At 36.9% G+C, this 24,277-nt stretch overlaps 1 protein-coding gene across 36 annotated transcripts in view; it reads left to right on the top strand.

Annotated features, from left to right (window-relative positions):
* The window catches only part of LOC101837871 (muscular LMNA interacting protein), a 248,602-nt gene that overhangs the window by 158,328 nt on the left and 65,997 nt on the right, over positions 1 to 24,277 (top strand). For 22 of the 36 annotated variants that reach the window (XM_040740387.1, XM_040740375.1, XM_040740380.1 and 19 more), the window contains 5 exons: positions 4,746 to 4,811; positions 4,893 to 4,976; positions 5,098 to 5,157; positions 9,766 to 9,810; positions 18,290 to 18,334. In XM_040740387.1, coding sequence (XP_040596321.1) covers positions 4,746 to 4,811; positions 4,893 to 4,976; positions 5,098 to 5,157; positions 9,766 to 9,810; positions 18,290 to 18,334 — 300 coding nt within the window. Of the gene's footprint in view, positions 1 to 4,745; positions 4,839 to 4,892; positions 4,977 to 5,097; positions 5,158 to 9,765; positions 9,811 to 18,289; positions 18,335 to 24,277 lie in introns of all 36 variants that reach the window. The other 14 variants (XM_040740396.1, XM_040740378.1, XM_040740372.1 and 11 more) reach the window with 4 other exon arrangements.

The following is a 24,277-nucleotide window of genomic DNA, read 5'->3' as shown; positions in this document are numbered from 1 at the left end:
TCCAGAATACAATGAAGTTTGCAAGCTACACAGAGCACACAAGATTAATGTCTAAGACCATCATTATTCTTAAGATATGCAAAATGTATTCTTAACTAGGGAATGAATACATTTTGGACTGCAGTGATGCCAAGAGAAGACATTTGGATCTTCACAATGAAGAATAATTTTCTATGTGAACTGAAATTTAGAGCAAGTCAATACCACAAAATATAAAAGATACAAAGCTCAAGGAACACAAGTGATACTTTGTGGTTAAAGAGTGACAGAAAGAAGTGCATGGCTGGGAAGGTGAAGGGTACCATAAAATGGGTTTCCTTCTGTGTTTAGTCTTCTATACAAATTTTGGATTCAATTTCTTGTATCTCTTTTCTCTGTAACTGCTATCATAGCAAACATCACGTGTAGTCTGAAACCCCAAATAGATTCAGTGTTATATGTGACTTAACATCTAATAAATTGGGAGATTCTCCTGTTTCTAACTATAACTTGCCTTTCCTCTACATCCCTGTAGAGGTGGTTCACTAGCCAGATAATCCCTCTTCTCAGAAGGCCAGGTGCTGTTCTTGCTTGCCTTAGAAGCAGCTTTTAGTTCCAGCGAAATTATTTCAATAGTTGAGTCATATGTTTCCCTGGAATCATGTGACTCTTCATCCTCTCGATACCATGAAGGCTCCCTTTATAGTCCTTCAGCCATTAAGGACTCGAGTGTAATTCGTCATTTTATTTTGTGGTGTCCTCTACTGGACTGTGACTGTCTGTGACCATGCACACTACACTATATGTAAAGCACTGTGGCTGTATCTGTCAAGTACAGACATTTTGTACTCTGCTATCTTCCTAACATTGTAGAAGGGGACTCTCCCTTACCTACAGGGTGAAAAGCAGATGAGAAACACCATGTCAGGGAAAATTAAACTCTCTGAATTAGTTTTTATGAAATTTTCTATTACCTTCTCACCATTTCTCATAACTAATCATAATTTTTGAACATAAAAGAAAAAAGCATAAGAATAATTACTATAAGGTGACTCCTGTTATAAATAGTTTTCCGAATTTTGTTTTGTAATACAGAGAAGTAAAGTTTAAAAACAAAAGTTTTCAGATAATATTTTCCTATGTAAGGACTGGTGACAGTGGGAGGAACAGTCTTCCCCAAGGAAGAGCACAACAATTGGTTATCCAACACCATATGGTATTGATAAGTTAGCAATACCAAATTGGTAACTTGATAAGACTGAGCAGGTTGTATTAAAGAGCATGTATGCATGTAACAGCAATTAATGAAAAAAGAAGCCATGGATTTGAAAGAGGACAAGGGTGGGTGTTGAGAGGGTTTGAAGGGAGTAAATGGAAGATTATAGTTATACTAGAATCCCAAAAATTAAAAAATAGCTTGTTTAAATTAGGAATGATGAACTTTGTCTCTCATGTTCCTTTGTCTGAACTCTTAGGAATATATTCCAAGCTGATAGCCTAATTCTACCAGACATGGTGCCTGCTACTGAAAACTAGTAGTTTTAGATCTGTGTAATTCTTCAATCTGTTAAAAAAACAGATTCTGACTAGCAGTGAGTCCTGTGGTTCCATGGCTGGTGTGACATTTTGTAGTCAGAATATATGAGCATCAGAATAACAGTTAAAGGTAGGAACTTGGTTGTGAATGCAGATGAGAAGATAGGGTGGCTTGCTATTCTACATGCTGTTCTTTCTTTACAGTAGAGAACTGTCTTATTTGTCTGTTTACAAACTTACCAGAACACATACATGTAAGTGATCATTTTTCTGTTGGAAGCTACTGCCTAAAGAGATCAGACACTTGTTCTAATTACTTCACTAATCATATTTTATAACCTTTTATAATTGCCTTCAAACTCATTCCACATATTTTTGAATGACTTTAATGATGATAAATTGTCAAATATCAAACGTGGAGTAGGACTAGATATGTTGAAAAATCCCCTGTAACAAAAGACCTATGGACAGTGATAAAATTTTGAAAGACAGATAGGTATGAAGGGTGAAGTGAGATTATGAAATAGGAAAAGTTAAAGAGGAGGAAAGGGCAAAGTAGAGGAGAGAATACTGAGAGACAAAAATAACACTAAAGAATTTTAAAAGAAGTCATATGGAAACATACTGCAGAAGCTTTTGTGTACATACATAAAAAGATTTAAAATGGAATCTCCCTTTTAGCAGGGCTTAGTACTCCAATAGACAGCACAGGCTAATAAAAAAGCCAATAGAGCTCTTGATCACTGAGGTTCCAAAGACCTCCAAATATTATAGACTATTGCAAATGCTGCTGGTTACTCTCTAGAACTTGAAGATATGATCATATTGCTGAAGACACCACACACCTGAGTCATAGAACATTGAAAAATCAAGCTTTTACTGACCTAGAAGCTTCCATCCTACTGGATAGTTTTCATAGTGCTAGAAGGTGCTATGTGTACTAATGGAAGTGAAATTTCTTATCCATTTGTGGACCTTGTAAGATGACTGGATTTGTGCAATAGTGGCAAAAATGTCATAGGAGTAACCAACCACTTTCTAGTTGGATTTAAGATCTGTTCCACAAGATGAGATCTGTACCTGACACTATTATTGGGTCAAGAACTTTAGGCTAGAGATGTCATAAACCATTGAAGAGAACTTATTACTACTGTCCTGCTAGAAGGACATAGTATTAAGCCAACTCCTAATGATTTGTCAGTATACTCATAAATTAATGACTTTCTCAACCCTCATCAGAGAAACTTCTGTTTTCAGTAGATAGCCAAGGTACAGAGAATAAGAGAATTCAGAATGTCCAGCCTTAAAAGGGGCATAAAACAGGTTCAACCTTATGAAATTACCATCTTTCTAGGTAATTTTTAATCGAATACTGACAGTTCCATGTGCTTCAACCCAGGAAACAAGTTTGATAACAAAAATATAAGAGAAATCTCCAAGTTGTCAAATACTGTTGTTTATTTGGATTCTGATGCTATCTTGAAGGTGTTTTACTGACAACTGAAGGTTGTCAAGCAGGCAAGAGTGGGGAAAGACAGAGCTGGGAAAGGCAGAAAGAGAAAGTGTGCCACTGTTACAAAGCTAAGATTTTTTTAAAAACATATTGCACTCTCTTGTACATGATAGATGAGAAAAAATATTTACAAAAATAAATGAAAATGATATTTACTTAGGGTAGGTAAAAAGTAACCCTTAACCAGAATGTTAATTTTCAATGTGTTTGAAATTTGCATTATCAAGTTATACATGTTAAGGAATTTCTGAGCTTAAAAATATAAAATTAGCTTGTCTTACTGCTTCTGAAAATGGAGGGGTAGCCTACATCAGGGCAGTTATCTTACAGATCACAAATAATCTCAAGATGAAACATTAAAAAGATGCTTCTTGAGCATGCATGTTTCTAATTTAAATAAAAACATATATTGAGAGAAAAAAAGATGTGTCTTTCTGTAGACATAGCTTAGGTGATACAGTACTTGCCAAGCTATCACTAAGTCCTGGCTTCAATCTCTAGTAGCAGATAAACTAAGCAGCATGGTGGCCCATATCTATAATCCTAGGATGTGGGAGGCAGAATCAGGAAGATCAGGAGTTCAAAGCCATCTTTGTCTATATAGGAAGTTTGAGGTCAGTCTAAAATACATCTCTGTATCACAAAAACATAGTGGATGTTGTAATGTTACTAGAATACTAGAAATTATACAGTGAAGCCACTACTCAGAAGAAGAAAATTATATTTGATTAGCCTCATTTTATTTTTTTTCAAGACTGACCATTATTTACTCACTATCAAGTGGTTCAAACTTAGCAAAAATCTAAATCTTTGTTGATTAAAAAAGGACAAAACCAAAGAAAAACAGGTGTTGTCACATACAAGCTGGAATTCAAGTGGAGGTACTGGAAGTCTCCACAAAGGAGACCCCCAAGTGCTGCTTCACAAAATCTGGGTATCATTTATACCAGAAATAGTGTACAATAGCTGAGTACTCAGTATCAGGGAGATGGAGTTTAAAGACAAAACTAAAGAAAGGGCTGATAGATGGCCGAGGGAGCAGAAGAACCTGCTACCAAATTATCAGCTTGAGTGAGAGTCAGCTCTCCTTGGAACACCCATGGTAGGAGAGAATTAGTGCCCTGACTTCCACATATGCATCATGGCATACACCAAATAAGCAAATAAAATGTTAAAAAATTAAAACTAAATGAAAATAGTATTTATGGGCTCATAACAGAATTATGAACTTTTTTCATATACTATAGCCTCTAGTTCATAATATTTAGGCATTCAAAGAAACAGAATAATGCCATTCATATTCAAAGGAAAATATAAATCCATAGCAACAACTCCAAGGCTTTGCAGATGTTGTAATTATCTAACATGGGCTCAAGCTGTTGTGAGGATGAATAAGAAACGAGCCACATTCAATGAGTTAAAATTTAAAAATTAAGCAAAATCAAAATAGAAAATAAAGAACAGATGTAAAAAAATGAAAACAGACTCTAGCCTTTATCAACACTGCACCTTTGTTAGAGACACTGATTTCAAAGCAGACACTGGACAGATGTGAAAGGTGTCTTCATGTCAGAGAATAGTTTACTAAATGATTTAATGAGGTTTTTTTTTCCTTAGAAACATTGAGATTTATTTACAGGGCTTCTTTGTAAGGATATCACCACAGCCTTTTCATCAATGAGAAACCTCATATTAGAACTGTTTCATTTATCACTAGGCACTAGATGAACCAGCCAGGACTGAAAGCAACTCCAAGGCCAGCGTGCTAGACATACCAGTGGAGGTAATGACTTCGGCTCTTCCTGCTTTGGTATGCAATCCCCAAACTCAATGCTAACCCCGTTCCTGGTTTCAATTCTTCCAGTTCTATTTCCCTGCACAGCTCAGGCAGCAAACTGAAGAGCTCTGTGCTACCATTGATAAGGTCTTGCAGGACTCCTTGTCTATGGTAATGCTGTAGAGTAGAATGTGCTATGCAAACCTTTGCTTTGCTTTTCTTTATTTCCCTGTCTTGCCGTGATACCTCATAGACTTGCTCTTCTCTTTCCTTTTGTTCTTTTCTTTTCCAGCATTCTTCTGATTCTCCTTCACGGCCCCCACAGAAAATGTTGGGTTCTGAAACAATCAAAGTATGTATATATTTATTATGGTTTACTGTAACATTCAATTTCCCACATAGATGATTTCCAACTGTGATTCCAGTCTCAGTAGTAATAGAAGAAACAAACTCAGTAGCTAGAAACCAGGGTGCACACAGCAATGTGTAGTGTTGACTTTTTACTTCTGTTTATTTACATGTATATGCATAAGTCAGTCTGCACTGTAAAGTTATTTTTTAGCTGTGGATCAGTTTCAACTTGTGATATTTCAGGTTGTTGGATGTTGGCATTTTGTGGATTTACATGTCAAGTTTGTAGCTTATATAAATCTTGAACCGCAGCTTCAGTATTAATGTAATTTACATATACTTAAAAGTGTAGAATTGGGATATGAAGTTGACTAAAGCAACACTCTTGTAGCTTTTATATGGGTGTTAATTCAGTTCTTTCCTTCTTATTGACTGGATTGATTTCACTGTTGTGTGACTTAAAGAAGCAGAACTTTGGATATGTTAGCCTGTCAGAGTTGTTCTGTGTATTTGTTTCTTTCTCATAACATAATTGTTTTCATTTGCTACGACAAATTATACAGTTCCCTAGTTTTATTACCTTCTATTGCTTAATGTAGCTCTATTTGTTCCAATTTCAAGATGTATTTTTTTTTCTTTTATGGGTACCGATATTTCTTTTATCATTGTCAGCTTTGTTTTCTCTCTTTCAATGAATAAAAATGCTTTTAGCACGAACTGTGTACCATGGGACATTGTGTATCTGAAGCAGGTTTTGAATGTACAGATTCTCACAACTTAAAAGAGTACTATTCATTTTCAGTTGCAATATTATAGACAATATCATTAATAACTAAGGAAATTACATATTGTTCTTGCTGTTAGGATGTTGGAATTTCAAAAGTAATTTGGATACCACCCATTGTCAGATACTTTGTGAATAATTTTTACTATTTTGTCTGTGTGTTGAAAATTTCCTTTGCTTTAAGTATTTATCATGTACCCACTAAGGGCTTGGGCTCTGAGGCACTAGAAAGATAAAGACAACCCAGGTGGAAATCCTAAGGAGCTAACTATAGTTGTGGTGGAAGAGATAGAATTTACTCTGAGATCTGCATGTGAAATGGTGTTAGAAAGACCAGAAATAATATCTCCAGGCAAAGGAATAGGAATGTATAAATTTCCTGAGGCAACATGATTTATTTCTGTGAAAATGTTGAAAAAGTAAGTGTATTTGAAGTTTAGTGAACCAGGGCTGAACAGTATAAAATTAGTTTCAGAATATATTTGTCATGGTATGTAATTTGGATGCCAAGGAAAATAGAAGGACACAAAAACGGTCATTCTGGCTGTGGGAAAGAGGTTTAGGAGGAGGTTGGGAGTACAGTTACCAATAGTGAACTGGAAAGGTGGGTTCAAAGGGGCATAAATGAGCAAATGATTTGGGGCTTGATAACAATTCAGATATGAGCAATAAAAGAGAGAAGTCATAAATGAATCCTACATCTCTACTGAGGGCCTAGGACAGTGAAGTAGATACTGTATAATGGAAGGTAAGAGAGTGTGGTAATTTAGATAGTGTTTGAATTTGAATTGTATGAATGGATCATTGAGTCTGTAGCTAGTGGGAGAGGTATGATGCTGTGAACCTGTACTGAATTCCAAGGAACAAAACCTTACAGGTTGGTAGAGGTGGAGCCAGTCAAACGTAGTCAAAAGGTTATGTTAAAAGGGCGGTGGTGGAGCAGGCCTTTAATCCCAGCACTCGGGAGGCAGAGACAGGCGGATCTCTGTGAGTTCGAGGCTGGGCTGGACTGACAGCCTCCAAAACAATACAGAGAAACCCTGTCTCGTAAAACCAAAAAAAAAGAAAAAGAAAAAAAGAAAAAGATGAAAAGGTGAATCAGAGAAGCGTGCTATTATGAAAGCTGTTAGAGTGTTTACAAGGTTTACAAGACTAGAATTGTTTATTTTTACCAATAGGGAGGAAAAAATAAATCTAGAAGAGATTTTCTTAGATTTCACTTGTGTATCTTGAAACTATATGCTGATGGTTATAGTTATATCATTCTCAAATATAAAATTTTATAAGTTTGGTAGAACATAATCATTTTGAACATATTTTATGTTATAAAGTAACCTTAAATTCATAAATTTAAAAATGGGATTTCCTACATGTGTCTTCTATATTTTTGTCTTTTGTCTTTTTATATACCTTTGCCCAGTTTTCTTCAGGCTCACACATTTCCATATATCACTTTCTATTAATTGTAAAATTCAGTTTATTTGGGAATTTAAGCCACTTACAGTTATTGTAATGTATATTATATCAGTACTGACTTCTGTCAATTTAGATCTTTTTGTCCTTTTGGTATTTTGTTTAATTTTTATTATCCTTTTAGTAACTTGACTTTTAATAATTAATTTTGGTTTGAAATTTTAACATTACCTTTTCTTATTTTTGCGGTTTTGCACAGACATTAAGGAGAGTGATCTGTAAAGTCTATAAATCTCTTTTTCAATATTCTTTTTGTATCATTTTTTATTTTAATTTTAAATAGCTTGTTTTACATGTCAACCCCAGTTCCCTCTCCCTCCCCTCCTCCCGCACTCCCCTTCCCCCCCACCCTCCCACCCTATTGCCAAATCCTTCCACATAGGGGATATCTAGAGTCTGTCATTTTACTCTGGGTAGGGTCCAGGCACTCCCCTAAGAGTCCAGGCTGAGAGAGCATCCCTCTTTGTGCTATAGGCACACGAAGACTGTTTGTATACCAGGGATAGACACTGATCCACAGCTCAGGGCCCCATAGGTTGCACAGGCCTTCTTGCTGACACTCACATTTGGGGGATCCAGATCAGTCCCATGCTGGCCTCTTTTTCAATATTCTAATTTCACAATAAATGCCTTTCAATGGTAGTTTAAAATAAAACAATAAGCACCATATTCTCCCATTTCCTTCTCTGCATTATTATTTCTTGTTCTTGCTTGCTTTCTTATCTACCTTTCCCAACTGACCAATGTGAGGGTTGCATAGTGATCAGTCTCTGAGTTTCTCATTCCTTTAGTATTGTCACCCAACCTTGCAAATATCACATACATGCTGACAGCTTCAAATGTATGCCTCTGGGTCAGTAGTTCTTTTTCCAGTTTTAGATTCTTAACCATTTAGTCTTTGTTACACCTCAAATTTAAAAAATCTTTCAAACTCAATGCAGATGAAGATGTAGTCAAGTGATCACACCCACCAGTTTTCTATGTTGTTAATAGCATTCTTTCATTGACTTTAGTCCACAAGTTTTGGATGAAATATTTCTCTTTATGCCATGTTCAACACCTCCTTTTCACTATAGTTTCAAAACACCTGTAGAATGTGATTGCTTCATAGCTTCTGTGCTACAAAACAATAGTCATGTTTTGCTGTCCAGCACAGTAGCTATGATTGTACCTCACTCTACTCTGTTCATACCACACAGAGATACTGTTAAAGTATCTCTTCATTACTCTTGTCTAAAACCTACACATTTTCCTCCAGAATATAAATCAGTGTCCTTATAATATGCTTTATTATCAGGCCTTTCAACACTGTCATGGTCTGTCCTCCCTTGGAACTCTTTACTCTACATTGAGCCCTGGTAGCCTCTACTATGCTATGAATGCTCCAAACATGCTACCACTTATATTTAGTTATCTGATTCATGTTGAGTTTAACAACCAAGACTAACCATCATGAAGGGCAAGTATAGTATTGTGTTTCACTCTTCAGGCTCAAATCTGTTCCTGGAAAACCTTGTTCTAACTTCAGAAAGTAGATCTAAGAGAACAAATATTACCAAGGCATATGGAGTGGGCACAGGTGAAGTTGATGGCCATTTATTTAACATGAAATCAAGTTGTGACTGAGTTTCCACAGAAACATTGTACTTCTCAGGTACAAGTATGGAGATAAGTGGATCAGAGAGACTATGTAGGACTTAGGGTTTCTTTTCTTGTGTTACAAGTGAATTTGTCACACAAAGAGAAGGAGAGAGGAGAATGGAAATATTAAACATAAGATCATGAAATAGCTAGAATAAAGTTAATGAGGGTAAATAATTGAGAAATCCCGCTGTAGCATAGCTGATGGCAGAGGTATTAAAGTCATGAAGATATATGTAAAGCGATAGAGTTTTGAGAGAAGGGCATTTGAAGTTGAAATTTCAGCGAGCTTTCATGTAATTCTTGGAAGTAAAGTTGGGTTTGGTCTTCAAAGTGAATGATTGAAATGGGATGAATGTTCTTTGGGTGTAAGGAGCTCAAAAAACAGACAGAATAGAAATTTATAGTGAATTCTAAGACAGTCAAAACTATAGAAGAAATGTAATGAGGAACTATAGGACTCCTGGCTAACATTATCAATAAATAAGAGGAAATTGCCAGGGTTTTGATGAGTGATTCCTGTGAAGTGAATAATGAAGGGGTATAAAATTAATAGAACAAATTTCAAAGATAAATGGAATTTTGTGTAGATCAGTAGGACTCATGGTGAGAAAAGTCTCAGTAGAAAAAAAGATGCATTCTTGTCTTAAATTATAAACTTTTATTATTCACCAAATATTGAGATGCAAAATTATTTTTATTTTCATGCAGACTTCTGCAACTCATCCAAGAGCAGTTGGTCGAGAAACCAAATATGTAAGTATCTTTCTAACTGTGTTTGTTACTCTTTTAATAGAGGCCAGTATGCATTTTAAAGGGAACTTAGTTGTTTAGCAATTATAATGGAATTTATTCACATTTTCATAAATGGAAAAGGGTAAGATGCTATTAGCCCAGGCATAGGAAATTGGATCATATCAGGTACACAGCATCAAGTAGCCTTATCAACTGAATTTCTTCTTACATGAATCATTGTTTAATCTGTTTAGCTAAACAAAACAGAACTTATCACCTGCCTTTTGTACCTCCAACCATCAAAGCTTAGATGGCATTCATTTTTATAAACACTGCTTGTATTTAAGAAATAGTCAACTCATGTGCTCGACACATCAAGGTTAGTCCACATCCAAAGGAATCATCAGTTTTAACTGGATGATCAACTTGTTCCTTTTCTGTGTTTAAATTATGGAGTAATTCAGTGTCTGTTTATGAGAAAAACTAAACCGGGTAGCTGGAGAGACACATAGGGCAGGAGAGCACTGGCTGCTCTGCACAGAACCCAGGTGAGCTTCCAGCACCCACACTACTGTCTGGGACTCCAGCTCCAAAGGAACAGATTTTTTTTCTTTTTTCCTTTGTGGCCTCTGTCAGGCAACTAGCACTTACATGGAACAAACACATGAATTCAAACATAATATATAAATAAACGAGTCTTAAAGAAGAACACTACACCAACAGATATGTAGATATAAACTTACATGCTTAATTCGAATGGTGTTTGGTGGACTTAGCATTACGGCACATAGAGTCTTACCCACTTGTCTCCATTAGGTCATGATTGCGGTCCTCATCTGCTTCTGCACAAACATATTCTGCTATAAATGAGACAGTTTCCTAGCAAGTATCGAACATTTAGTCTAAAGTAAGCATTAGACTGCTCCCTTCACAGCACACACTGTTTTTTCCAGTCTGTACTTTTTATCATTATCAATGATAAATAGTTATTGCATGTGTATTGTGTGCAATGCCATCATCACACTTCACACCTTTCTGCCTTCATTTGGATCTCTCTAAGACAAACAGTAAGCTCAGTGAAATTATTAAATTTTATCATGTTCGGGAAATGATGTTTACAGGACGTGGCAGGAACATGGTTCAGAGCATTTCCTGGATGCGTTTTCTGTCAGTTTCCATTATTATTGGAAGTCCTCTGGAGGCATGCACTGAAGGACTGGAGACATTGGTAGGTTAGACCCTGGTAGGAACGGTTGCTTCTGAGGAAGGTCACTTACTTTGTCTTACCATGCCTCCATTTTCATCCATGAGATAGAGGAAAGTGATAGCATTCTCATTTGATTAATTTAAGGTTTATATAGTCCTTATGTGAAAAAGCCTTTAAAGCAGTTTCAACAACTGAAGTTATTCATAAGTCATAGCCCCTTTGTTTTTGCATTTATCCACTTCTCTTCCCTTCTCTTGTGCCTGCCTAGTGTTAGAAGACTAGAAACTTCCTGATTGAGTTTCCTTGATTGTTTTTGATTGGACACAAAGAAAAAGCATTATTTAGAAATATCTTTATACTTTTTTGTGGTGTGACTTATGGATTCTGTTGTCATAAGGACTGGTCCCAAGAAAAAGCACTTAACATCTTTTTCTCACTAAACTTTTTTATCAATTGCTGAAGTTTCACAAATAGTTTCTGATTAGGTAAATCCCCCAGGGGGAGGTATCACAATGTAATAGCAGCTATAATAATTCCAGAGGGGCTGCTTCAACCTCCATACGTTTTTTAAATTATTATTTTTTATAATAATTTTTATTTAACTTTTTACCCATGTTACTCACAGCTTCCTCCTTCCCCTCCCCTCTATCCCTGCCAACACCCTACTCCATCTCCCCTCTGCTCCCCAGCGAGGGTAAGGCCTTTCATGGCGGATTTTTAAAGTCTGTGATATCATGCCAGGCAGTGCCTAGGCCCTCCCCCATGTGTCCAGGCTGAGAGAGCCTCCCTCCATATAGAATGGGCTCCCGAAGTCCATTTATGTGCCTGGGATAAATACTGATCTGCTATGTGAGGCCCCATATATTGTCGAGGTCTCCTCTCTGAAACCCAGGTTCAGGGAGGGTCTGGATCAGTCCCATGCTGGCCTCTCAGTCATCAGTCTGGGGTCCATGCCTTCCCCCTTGTTTGGGTCAGCTGCCTCTGTGGGTTTCACCAGCCGGGTCTTGATTCCTTTGCTCATCACTCCTCTTTGAAACTGGGTTCTGGAGTTCAGTTAGGCTTTTAGCTGTAGGTGTCTGCCTCTGCTTCTGTCAGCCACTGAGGGTTCTAGGATGGCATATAAGGTAATCATCAATCTCATTATCAGGAGAGGGAATTTAAGGTAGCCTTAGTGTTAGCTGGTGTCATTCTTGTAGATCTTTGAAAATCTCATTAGTGCCAGATCTTTCTTTGATTTTATAATGACTTCCTCTATTATGGTATCTCTCATCCTGCTCTCTTCTGTTTTTTTTTTTTTTTACCCTGACTCAACTTTCCTGCTTCCCCATATCCTCCTCTCCCCTCCTCTTCTCCCCCTCTCTTTTTCCCATCTCCCTCTCCCATCCTCCTCCCCCCATGCTCCCAATCTCTTCAGGAGATCTCGTTCCATTCCCCTTCTCTGTGTTACCATTCATATCTCTCTTAGGGTCCTCCCTGTTTCCCAGACTCTCTGGTGGTGGGATTGTAGGTTGGCACTCCCCTGCTCCATGTCTAAAATCCATATATGAGTGAGTACATGCCATGCTTGTCTTTGTGTGATTGGGTTGCCTCACTCAGGATGGTTTGTTTCTTCCAGTGCCATCCATTTGCCTGCAAATTTCAAGATTCCATTTTTTTCCACTGAGTAGTACTCCATTGCATAGATGTTCCACAGATTTTCTATCCACTCTTCAGTTGAGGGGCATCTAGGTTGCTTCCAGGTTCTGGCTATTACAAATAATGCTGCTATGAACATATTGGAACAGATGTCATTGCTATACGTATATCTTTTGGGTATATGCTTAAGAGTGGAATTGCTGGATCTTGAGGTAGTCTGTTTTCCATTTTCCTGAGGAGTATCCATACCGATCTCCAAAGAGGCTGTAAAAGTTGGCACTCCCACCAGCGGTGGAGAAGTGTTCCCCTTTCTCCATATCCTCTCCAGCATAAACTGTCATTAGTGTTTTTGATTTAGCCATTCTGGCAAGAGTGAGATGGTGCCTCAGAGTTGTTTTGATTTGCATTTCCCTGATGGCTAAGGATGTTGAGCACTTTCTCAAGTGTCTCTCAGCCACTTGTATTCTCTATTTAGTTCTGTACCCCACTTTTTGATTGGACCCTTTGGTGTTTTGGAGAATTGCTTCTTGAGTTCTTTGTAAATATGCAGATCAATACTCTGTCAGATACGGTTGGTGAGTGTCTTTTCCCACTCTGTGGGCTGTCTTTTTGTCTTGTTGACTGTGTCCTTTGCCTTTTAAAATTTGTATTCATTTATTTGTATGTATGTACCTGTAATAACTGCACTTGTGTGGGTATGGAGAGGAGAGGTTGACATCAAGAGTTTTCTCAAAGACCTTCCATTTCATTTACCAAAGCGGGGACTCCCACTTGAACTGGGAGTCTGACACTTTAGCTAGTGTAGGTAGGCAGCTGGATCCAGGATACTGTCTCCCGAGTGCTGAGGTTATCAGTGGGGACACAGGTAAGGCCTAGGGTCTTCAGGTTTTCACATCAATCATTTTCCTCACTAAGTCATTTACCCAGGCTCTTAAAAGTTTCCTTATTATTAGACCTAATCAAAGGTCTTTTTTTTTATCCCCATAGTTCGCGAGAGCAGTTGAGTCATTTTAAGTTAACAGTGAATCATTGAACAAATTCAGGATTAGATTAAAACAAACAAACCTTGATTCTACTAAGATTCCTGACCTTAATTAAAGTTTACTTCTTGAGCAAGAAGCTCTGCCTTTTACTTTCTGTTAGACATAACTTTTGAATTGTGTGTGGCATCTCAAATAGGTCTGTGTCTTTGTAAGATATGTCTTTTGGAAGAGGGCATCTTATAATGGCAGATAAAACCAGTTTTTTGGTATCATCATACAGACAACTCACACTTACCAACACACAGCTGCAGTTACTGTAATAACTAAGTGGCAGCTGATGCGTTTACTCTGAGAAGAAAATAACACAATTTTAGAACAGAAGTTCAGTTTAGCTTTAGGATGTCCTCTTATGTCAACCTTTTGTCTTAAATGCAATATATTCTGACTTTTAAAAAATGAACAAGGCAATAATTCATTTTTGAAATTTTAATATAATGGATGGAATACACGATGTTTTATCTAAGCACACATTTTGCATAATTTTTATTTTATTAATTTCTCATTTTAGTTTTCCCCCATGTCCTGTCAGAGGAACTTTGAGAAGTATATAGACTTCACTCACTTGGGGAAATTAGGCACGTTCCCACATGCTGAGACTCCAGGTTTCATTAACTTTTGAAGAGAGTCCTAGATTCATTTCAAAAGCAGGGACCATGCAGTTCACCCATGTAAATGGAGTTCTAAATTGTTCAAAATAATAAAAACATGGAGTCATATATAGAGGAAAATGTTAGGAGATCAAGGAGCAAGCCAAAACCACTTTTACTGCCTTAACTTCTCGGTGGAAAAGAGAGCGAATTCCTGTTTCTTCCTGCTTATGTGCTCTCACCATCAAGCCATCTCACTTCCTGCCTGTACAGACCCTCTAGACTTTGGTGGTCTGCTAGTGGCAAGCTTTATCCCCGATCTTCAAACAAACTTTATTTGTACAAGCAACATTATCACTATACACCATTCCATGTACAACAGAGCTGTCAGAATAAGTGAAGGATTAAAGCCTAGGAAAGAACTGCATTGTACTTGAGGATATCCTGAGTAAGTTAGCATCTACTACACTAAGTCCCATATTTCAAATATAACCCAGGGATCATGAGTAGTGGAAATACTTAGTATTTCCTAAGTCTGCTGTCTGGTTTCCCACTTTTCTTCACTGATTTGACAAATATTTATTGGACATCTACCACGTACAAATCATTGAGGGGTCACTGGTGTGAGTGAAGTGAGCAAGGTGGCAGGGTCCTCACTTCTGAGATGTAAATGCCAATAGAGATCACAGAAGATCACTAAAACATCAAATGAGTCACCCACTTTCTTATACAGAGAGGGGAGAAATGGCCAGACAACTGAATGATACTAAAAGAGACAGAGCAGGAACTTTCTGGTGTATCAGCATGTTAATATGCTCATGGGATTTTCAGTTCTCCTGTGATAATAGTAATAGGTTGCCTAAATAATAAGGGTTTTATGAATGATTATTCTGTGTAGGTCTCGTGTAGAAGGTTTCCTTCTCAGAAAGAGAGAAAGAAAATGGTGGAGAACAAGAGGAGGAAAAGGGACAGAGGGGAAGGAAGAAAAAGGAAGGAAATAAGATAAAGGAATGGAGGGAGAGAAGGCATGAGTGCTAGTATTCAGGCATCTGCACTGGCCTGTCCTTGGGGTTCTGACAGGATAGGCCCTTAGCCGCAGCCACTAAGAGCACCACCTGTGCACATTCACTATGTTACCTTTAAAAAGGCCCTGTCCACCTCCCATCCTTCTCTCTGTCTCTTCCTTTCTCTTCCTCTCTCTGTCTATCTGTACCTCCTTCCCTCAGTCCCTTCCTCCCTTCCTTCCCCTCTCTCTGTCCTTCTCTCCTCTCTCCTGCTACTCCTATCCCCAAAGGCCAATCTCCACCCCCCTTTCCCCTTTTTATTATCCCTTTCCCTAATAAAAAAATCCCTCTTCTTGAACCCTGCCACATGGTGTCTTTCTTTCATGCAATGTTTTTCTTAAATTTCTACGATGAGATCAGTAGACAATAATGTCCCTTTAGATTTCTTTTTTTACTGAATGTCTTACTATTGTTTGTAGTCTGTTTTAGGATCAGTCTGGGTCAATGATACTTACATTTGTTTATATTAATTATAGTTTTAGTATTGCTTCTCCCAAGGTATGCCTGAATTAAAGGTTATGTGAGGTAATTTAGCTGAGATATTTTTAAATGTAATAGAAACAAAATAAGGATACTAACATATTGAAATGTAATGTTAGGTCTTTTTAATGATCAAATAGATCAGTTTATCAATAATATTTCATTAAACGTTTAAACAAATACTAAATTCACAATAATAGCTAGCAGCAAACAAATGTTACTAGCTCATTTGAACCATCGATGAGTCCTATGAGGTCAGTTTTATTATGACAAAATTTTCAGTACCACCCCGTCTTCTTCTAGTGCTGGTAATTGAACCAAGGTACTTGTACATGGTAGATCATTGCTTTACCACTGAGAGGCATCCTAGCCTGAATTTTGTGACAGTTTCTTTACTTTGTGTGAAATAATGAGTTTTATATTAAAACACTGTTTCAGTTGCCATTCAGTCTTTTGGATTTGGAAGATAATTTTTCTCTGCTTTGCATTTGCCTTAAATAATTTTTAAGGACGCCATTCATGTAATTTTAAAATCACAACATGAATTCTCAGTAAAATTCAATCTTAGAAAATCGAATATTTGTGCTTTGAATGAATTTATCAGAAACCCTTGGTTTTGGAGTAACATTCTATTTGATAGAACTTATTTCATGAACTTTTCACATTTCATGAATTACTTTTAAGTTCCATAAAAAATGGTACAGCCTTATTAACTATATGATAGTTTATAGGTAAAATCTCATTTTAATGAGCTCAAGGGACAGAAAAATGTCATTACAGTGGGAGAATATTGATTCCTAAATATCACAATATATTGAAAAATGTGTCAAACCTTACTGAGAATATTTTCCACTTTATACACGGATATTCAAATAAAGGTCATCTTCTCTCATTTATGCAGCTCACACATTCTTCTTGTTGCTATGCTTGGAGGTGTTGCTATGCTTGGAGTGACTCAGGTGCTGCTCAGTATCAGACATATATTTTAGGAGAAAGAGAGACTTAAATCTCACTCAGGGTCCTCATCTGCTCCCAGAGGACAAGGACAGAGGTTGAGGAGTTACAGAACAGTTGTACACAACAAAGGCAAGAAATGTCACTCTACAAATCTCTTTCATGTATTCTTCCTCCTGTTTGGATGAGCTTCCCCAGTGTATTTGTGTATGAAAAGGGCTGGTGGAGGAGTAGAAATTACAACGAGGTTCTATGTCTTATATTCATGAGAAGATACAATTTTAAAGTTTCTCCCATAGGGGTTCTGAGGAAATGGAACTCTAGACAGCGTCAAGAGTCTGGTGGCACTTTGTGGTCTTGATATTATGTCTTTGGAAAGCAAAATGAGTTTCTGCGAAGCTGGCTAGTATAGCTGGGGCCCTCGACAGCCATTTGTCTTTCAGACGCTCACATTTCCACTTTGTAGTCTTCACTCTTTTTGTTCCTATATAACCTGGTTGTAAGAAAGGAGTGATGGCACATCCATTGTCAGCACTTAGAGGCTGAGGCAGGAAGGGCATGAGGTTGAGCTCACTTTGGGCTGTAATGAGACCCTATAAAACAAACAACACACTCCAAATAAAACCAACCAACCAACCAAACATATAACGAACAGAATTTCTTTGATGTTAGAAATGCAACTTAACTGGAAATGTGCTCTACTGTTTTATAAAAATTAACTTATCTTTAATTGACAAATACTTTATATTCATGAAAAATTGTGTGATGTCTCATCTGTGCATGCATTATAAAAACTTTGATAAAATAAGCATAATATGTATCTCCCTACCAAATTATATTTTTTGTATGTGATAAGTATTTTAAAACTAGAATTTAGTAGTTTTGAAGAACATGCGATTTGTAACTATAGCCCTAGACAGTGAAGCTGGTGACTCATATTCTCAGCCTGAATGAAGTTTCATTGTAGTCTTCCTTTAACATCATCTTTTATTTTTCCTCCACTGGATGCACCCCTATCATCCCTAGCGTCCAGGCACAGCACTGCAAAGTACATAATATTACTAAGAAAAGTGTAAAATACTAGCTGACTGTAAAGATCTGACCACCAGGCTAAAGGAGTGAAATACGGGAACCAATGACCAAGATATAATGTCAACAAGCTCTCTAAAGAATTTTGGAAACTCTTGAAAGAATTATGGAAGCAAATTATTTCCATTCCCAATTCCTGGGAGTCTTGTTACACTTTTCTCTTAATATAAATCTGTTTTTTATTTTGGTGTAAGTAAACATAAATATCAACAACAGATCATGTTTAAATAAAATATGGATTGAACAAATATGATACTATCTAACCTTGAAGAGTTGTTGCTATTATGTGGGAGTGCTTATACTATTAAGACACAAAGACAAACAGCATACACCCTATTATGTAAACTAAAATGCAGAGGATGTGTGCCACATTGCTCAAAAGAACCATTTCTGGGTGTCATGCTTTAATTTCACTAATATCTATCATATTTACATTTTCAGGCAAATCTTTTATTATCATCCTCTACAGCATCTGAGAGTCAACTGGTATGTATCTTGTTCTAAGTTATTTACCTTCTTTGAATACTCTTAGTTCTTAAGACAACTTCAGCTGAGAGAAAGTGAAGAGATAATAAGTTTGCTCGCTTGTCTAACAAAATTTATTGATGTTTTAGTAGAGCCACGTGATGGCTGCTTTTTAGGTGACTAATGCATAAGAAAACTTTTAGACAGAAACTACTCCTAACTCTGAGCAGTAATGTTACAAGAGATTGAATTTAATCAGAAGAAAATAAGATTTGAATTTACAAAGGAGATCACTTCTTCATGAAAGGGATCCAAAAATATTTCAAGGAGATCAAAACAGATAATATGGAGTGGCTTCTGGGTATGTGGGGATGAAGGAGACTATCTCCTTTGTAAATTCAACAGGACAACCAGAATCTTCAGTCATACACTGTCCAAGTCCTGCCAGGATAGAATCAGTGCTTACAGTCACAGTGAATGAAGTGGTTACCATGGAAACAGACATTGTAATTACATTATAAAGTTGGCTAGTTCCCACTTAAGATCAGGAAATATTATAGTGCTTTTCATTTTTAAAATAATTCCATTTGTTTCTTGAGAGTAATGTTTGGAAGTCAATAGTGGTTTGACCATGCCCATGTGGAAATTCATTCACCCTAGCATACAAAAAGTATATTTTAGGTGTTGATTGATAAAAAGCATGCATGTAGATTTGTAAGCCACACACACATGCTATTAAACATTCCATTTTGAATGAATACATAAAAATACACACATTTAAGTATCAGTTTCATAAAATGAGGTATAGTATGAACAAGTTACAAATAAAATAAAAACCACTTTAAAAATCTATTAAAATAGCCTGCATTTATGTGTTTGTGTTCTGTAAGAGAAATGAAAAACATTGCTTTGGCTTAATGCAGATGTCTTTGCATTTAATTAATCCAGTTCTTTAAGGAGTCCAAAGTATGTCTTAACGAAGTTTTAATTTGTGATTCCTTCTGAGGTGTAGGTGCTTTTGCGAAGATTTTACTATCAAGCAAATCATGAAAGTATTGGAATGACATAATTATTCAGTCAAAACACTTTGATTTCATCTTCTAACACTTATTTAACATAGCCCAATGTTTTACATATAATATAATGTATAGCCCAAATATATACATATAATATCTTCTTTTTCAGTGACATTATTTCTGATTATACTTTTTCATTTACATAAAAATTTTACCATCCTATTCCATGATCAACACTTTTGGGACTCAATTAAGACAATGAGAGTACATAGGAAAAATTTTGTAAAAAATATATATTTTATGAATTAATATTTATGTGTTTATAATGTATATGTAGTGAGGATATAAAAGGTAATTGCATATATATCTGTCTATATGTGTATGTGTGTTTTGTCTAGCACATAATGATTCTTAGAAAATAATGCACATTAGAGTTAAATTATATAAATAAATCTATCACTCAAGAATAAAATAAGCAGTTATTGTGATAATCATTTGACTCAACTATAGGACAGGAATATTGTAAGGTTATTTAAGTGAAAATATTTGTCAAATTATCATACTGTCACAAGTTTAATATCAATCTCAACTGTAGAGATTTGACTTTTAAATGATAAAGTAATTTCATGCTTTAAAAAATTTCAAGTTGGCCTATCTACTTACTTGTTGTCATTACAAGTATGCATCTCCAAAAGTCATGACTTCAGCTCTTAAAATATTTGCATTCTGGATTTAGGGACTAGCTCAATGGTGAAATACTTGTCTATCATCCACAAAACTCATGTCCATCCCACAGCACTTCAAAACACAAGCAGTGTGTATTTGTGTGTGTGTTGTATGTGCCCATGCATGCATTCATGCTATGCATGTTGTTTCCATTGTTTTTTCTGCAGCCAAATAATGTAATATTGAACTTGAGAAATTAATATTAGCTTCTACTCTATTAACCACCAGCACAATAGTTAACAACTTCCATTCTAAGTGGGAGTTGGAATAAGTACTGTACCAGCTTGAAGGGATTTTTATCAGATTTATATAGCAACACAAGCTACTTTTGGTATGGTCCTGTAGAAAATGAAGATATTATTATTATACTCTAAAACCCTAGATTATCAAAAGACATGAGAAGCCATTTTTATAAGTAGTGAAGTGGAAGCTGCAAGAGTTTAATTAGACCAACTAAGATCATAGTATTAATGTTTATCCTTGTTCTGCATGGTTTTCAAAAGGAATTATTGTTCAGGAGGCTTAAGAAACCTCAGTTGAGTGAATTGGGAAATAGGTCTCTGGAGAGCTGTTATCTCCATTGACTACCACCATGGTCTGGCTCATCCTGAAATTTTGCATTGTCTGTTAAATATGATGACTTTATGAAGAAGTATAGACAGGGTGAGGGCAGATGGAGTAGGGGAAAGAGGGACACGGCAGCAAACTAGTTAGTACTTCCTGTAGCATATCAAAAGGAACAGGAGGAAACGGAAATCTCTGGCTCTCAGTTTGAAGCTTTGATGATGCTCTCCTAGTTCTGGAACTGGACCATCTCAGTATTAACAAAGATCAGTTTGTCCTCTTTTCTCTGCTTGGGAAACAGTTGAGTTTGGACAAGATGGGTAAGATCTGCTTGTCTATTTATGCTTGTTTATTTATTTATTTTTATTTTATGAGGGAAATGTGGGTTAGATGACAGCTGGTTCTTTTGCTCTTGGAATTCCATGTCATTGCAAAACACTGAATGTTGTTCAGGATGGGCTGCTGAATCTGCAGCGGAGACCATGAGAGGTTTCGGAAATAAACCACATGGCCCCATAGAAGTAAAAGCAAAGGCAGCTTACTTGAACAGAATAAAGAAGAGCCTTAAGCTGGGGTTACTTTGTTTCTGGTCCCGAGTGCCAGCTGCTGTATCCTGCTTTACCGGGCATGACTCAGCTTCCTGAGGACCCTTAAGTCCCTGTTGTTTAGAAAGGCTTTTGTGTAGAACTGATGTCTTCTTTAAGCTCAAAGATAGTTTCTCCTTGACCAGTTTGCCTTGACATAGCATACTTAGGAGTTACAGCATTCACCATGTACCCCTCCTGAGCCATGACTCATGCTATTGTCTTTCCATTTCCATCAAAATAGCTCAGTCTGTATTGTGTATATTCCACAAAACAGTTCTTGAGCCACCACTGGATGTGCTTTATAATTATCGAATTCCTGTGTTTAGTTTCATACAGCGGCTATGTTAGTTATAAAACTTTTAAAAAGAAAAGCCCATTAAGTATATATCCTCATGAGTTGTCTAGGTTATTTGCAGTTGACATCATATATAAATTCAAAATTCTTTTATTTTTTCTTTTCATAATTCTGTCATTCGTCTCATCCCATTAGACCCCATAATCACCCTGTGCCGCCTCAGTGGTCTCATAGCATAAAAATGAGCAGCTTTTCATTCTCAGGAGGTTTATCATATTCTAGAAGATTTTGATTGAGATCTGAGATACTTATTTGAAGGGAAAATGTGCATAAGTATTAGTCTCAAGTACATATTATTGCTAATGGGACAGAGTCAGTTACCATTCACTGATCGAATGAATGAACTGTTACATAAATAAATTAGATAATGCCTCTTTTATCTACAATTTTATATTGTGGATAATTTTGGATTCTTACAAGATTTTTTGCTACAAAGTTTCCATGGGAACAAATCAACTCCTGAGTGGTGAAAAGACAGAAGCAAACAGAAACAAGTAACAATCAGGTCACTAAAATGTTTTGATCCGTCAAGTCAGTTGAGGTTCTAGCAGGTTCACAGTGTTTGTTATGCACCGTTGTGTAAATCTTATGATTCAGAAACATGAGATAATAGGCTTGAAAACTGGTTCCCTTTTTGATTTTTGTTTCCCATCATATCACTGTATAATTTACTACTGTAGCTACAGGCAACCTATCATCGGATTTGTTGAAGTTACTAATTTAGGAAAGATGTTGCTCTAAGAAGCCATCATTTTAAAATGTTGGCAACAAATTTGCTATGTCATTGCTGGCAGTAAATCTCCAACTTTGGTCTATAGCCAGAGGCAGCATCAACTTGCTGTCACAAAATTATGATTATAAGTTCTCAAGGCTGAAGAAAATCCAATTTTATGTGCCCTAGTAACAGTGTTCAGGTAAAAATTTACATGTGATAGATTGTACACACAAATAAATAGCAGCCTTAGACTAATGTCTTTCAGCAATCCCCATGCCCAAAAGAATCATAATAGGGAACTCCCGCACCTCTATTCTTTGCATCAGAATTTTTTATCATAGAAGTATAACAACACAGTGTGATGTGATCCAAGTTCTACCCCACTCCTCATTTGTATTTTCCAGAAATAGTGACATCATTATATATTTTTAAAACAATTAGTGCGTGTATAGGTGCTATAACCTGCATGGCTTTGGCTTTGGGATTGATCTGACAGGAAATGAAGAAATAACAGGTATACATAAGGAAAACCTGGGATTGAGTGCCATACAGTCTGATGGAGACTTGAAGAAGCAGCCTGGAAACTCGGTGTATTTATGTTTCTATCTCAGCACAGAGGAGGAAGGGGCAGGCTGGATAGTCTTGGTAGAAGACCCTGAGAGGAGCAGTCATAGCTGTAGTCACCCTGGAGGAGGAAGCTGCAGTGGATATTTTCTGCACATGTTGTTAACATCCATACTTGAACCCAGGAAAGGTCTTACCATTCCTCTGAGTCTGACCTGGGGGTGATGGGTCTGAGGTATCAGGGTCCTTAACATGGTTTATGCTCTTGTCAACAATACACATTCACTCAGGACTTCATCCACTCCCCACATTGAGCCCTCGAGCACATACTGTGGGGTGGTGTGTATATAGGTGTATGTATATGCATATTGAGGCCAGTGGGACACCACAGATGTAATTCTCAAGAATGCAGCCACATATTTGAGATAAGAGTTCTCTCTGGCCTTAAGCTCACTGATTAGGCTAGACCGGTTAGACAGCAAGTTTCAGGGATCCTCCTGTCTCCACATCCTTTAACTTGGATTACAAGTGTGTAGGTAACCATGATTACAATTTTGTGTGTGTTCTGGGGAACCAAATTCAGGTCTTCAGAGATCTCTGTCCTCATGGAGCTTGTGTTGTAGTAGATAGAGCACAACAACAAGCACACATGTGGATGTCAGATGGTGATACATGTTACAGGGTGGTAGACATGAACATTTTGCATGGATGATTAGGAAATACCTCTCTGATAAGGTAATGTCTGAGTATATACTTGAAAGGAAATCCACATATAATACAGAACAAGTGAAAACTCCTGGAGGAGGTTCACAGTGGGTGAGTTCCAATGAGTCATAGCGGGGAGCCTGAGTGAGTGTGTAGGTTTGATAGGTATAGCAGCAGAGGACAAGGTGGAAAGGAAGAAAGCTAGCTGAACACAGGATGACCAGGCATCATGAGATCTTTGCAGTGGGAATGGCAAAGGAACTTTTAAAAGATCACTTGGCATGATTTGATATGGAAGTGAGTGGCATTATTTGGAAGCTGAGTGACATGATGTGACTTGCTTGACTAAGTTATGGATCTTGAGTTAGGAGGTGTATCCATCATCATAGACACTACAGTTTTGGTAGAGGTCTCATTTGACAGAATAGGCCCCAATAGCCTCAGATAGAGGCATCTTCAGAGTTTCTCAGTCATCTCATTGCATTAGCTAACTCTCCATCTGGAGACTCTGTTCTTCCAGTGTTCTGGGCATTAACTGTGTGAAATGGTCCTTTCAATTTTTCCACTTATTCCAGACACAAATTTACAGAATCTCATTTTCTGACATAACTGTGGTGATTTGTGTCTATCTATCTAGTCTGGTTATTCTATGGGGTTTACAAGTGACAAGAAGCCCTCTGTGGATTGATTAAGTTGTTGGACAGTGACAGTCTTACAGTAACTCACTTTTTA

The sequence above is a fragment of the Mesocricetus auratus genome, unplaced genomic scaffold, assembly GCF_017639785.1.
Source record: "Mesocricetus auratus isolate SY011 unplaced genomic scaffold, BCM_Maur_2.0 Super-Scaffold_100691, whole genome shotgun sequence".
Taxonomy (NCBI): domain Eukaryota; kingdom Metazoa; phylum Chordata; class Mammalia; order Rodentia; family Cricetidae; genus Mesocricetus; species Mesocricetus auratus.
This window is presented reverse-complemented; position numbering and strand designations above follow the sequence as displayed.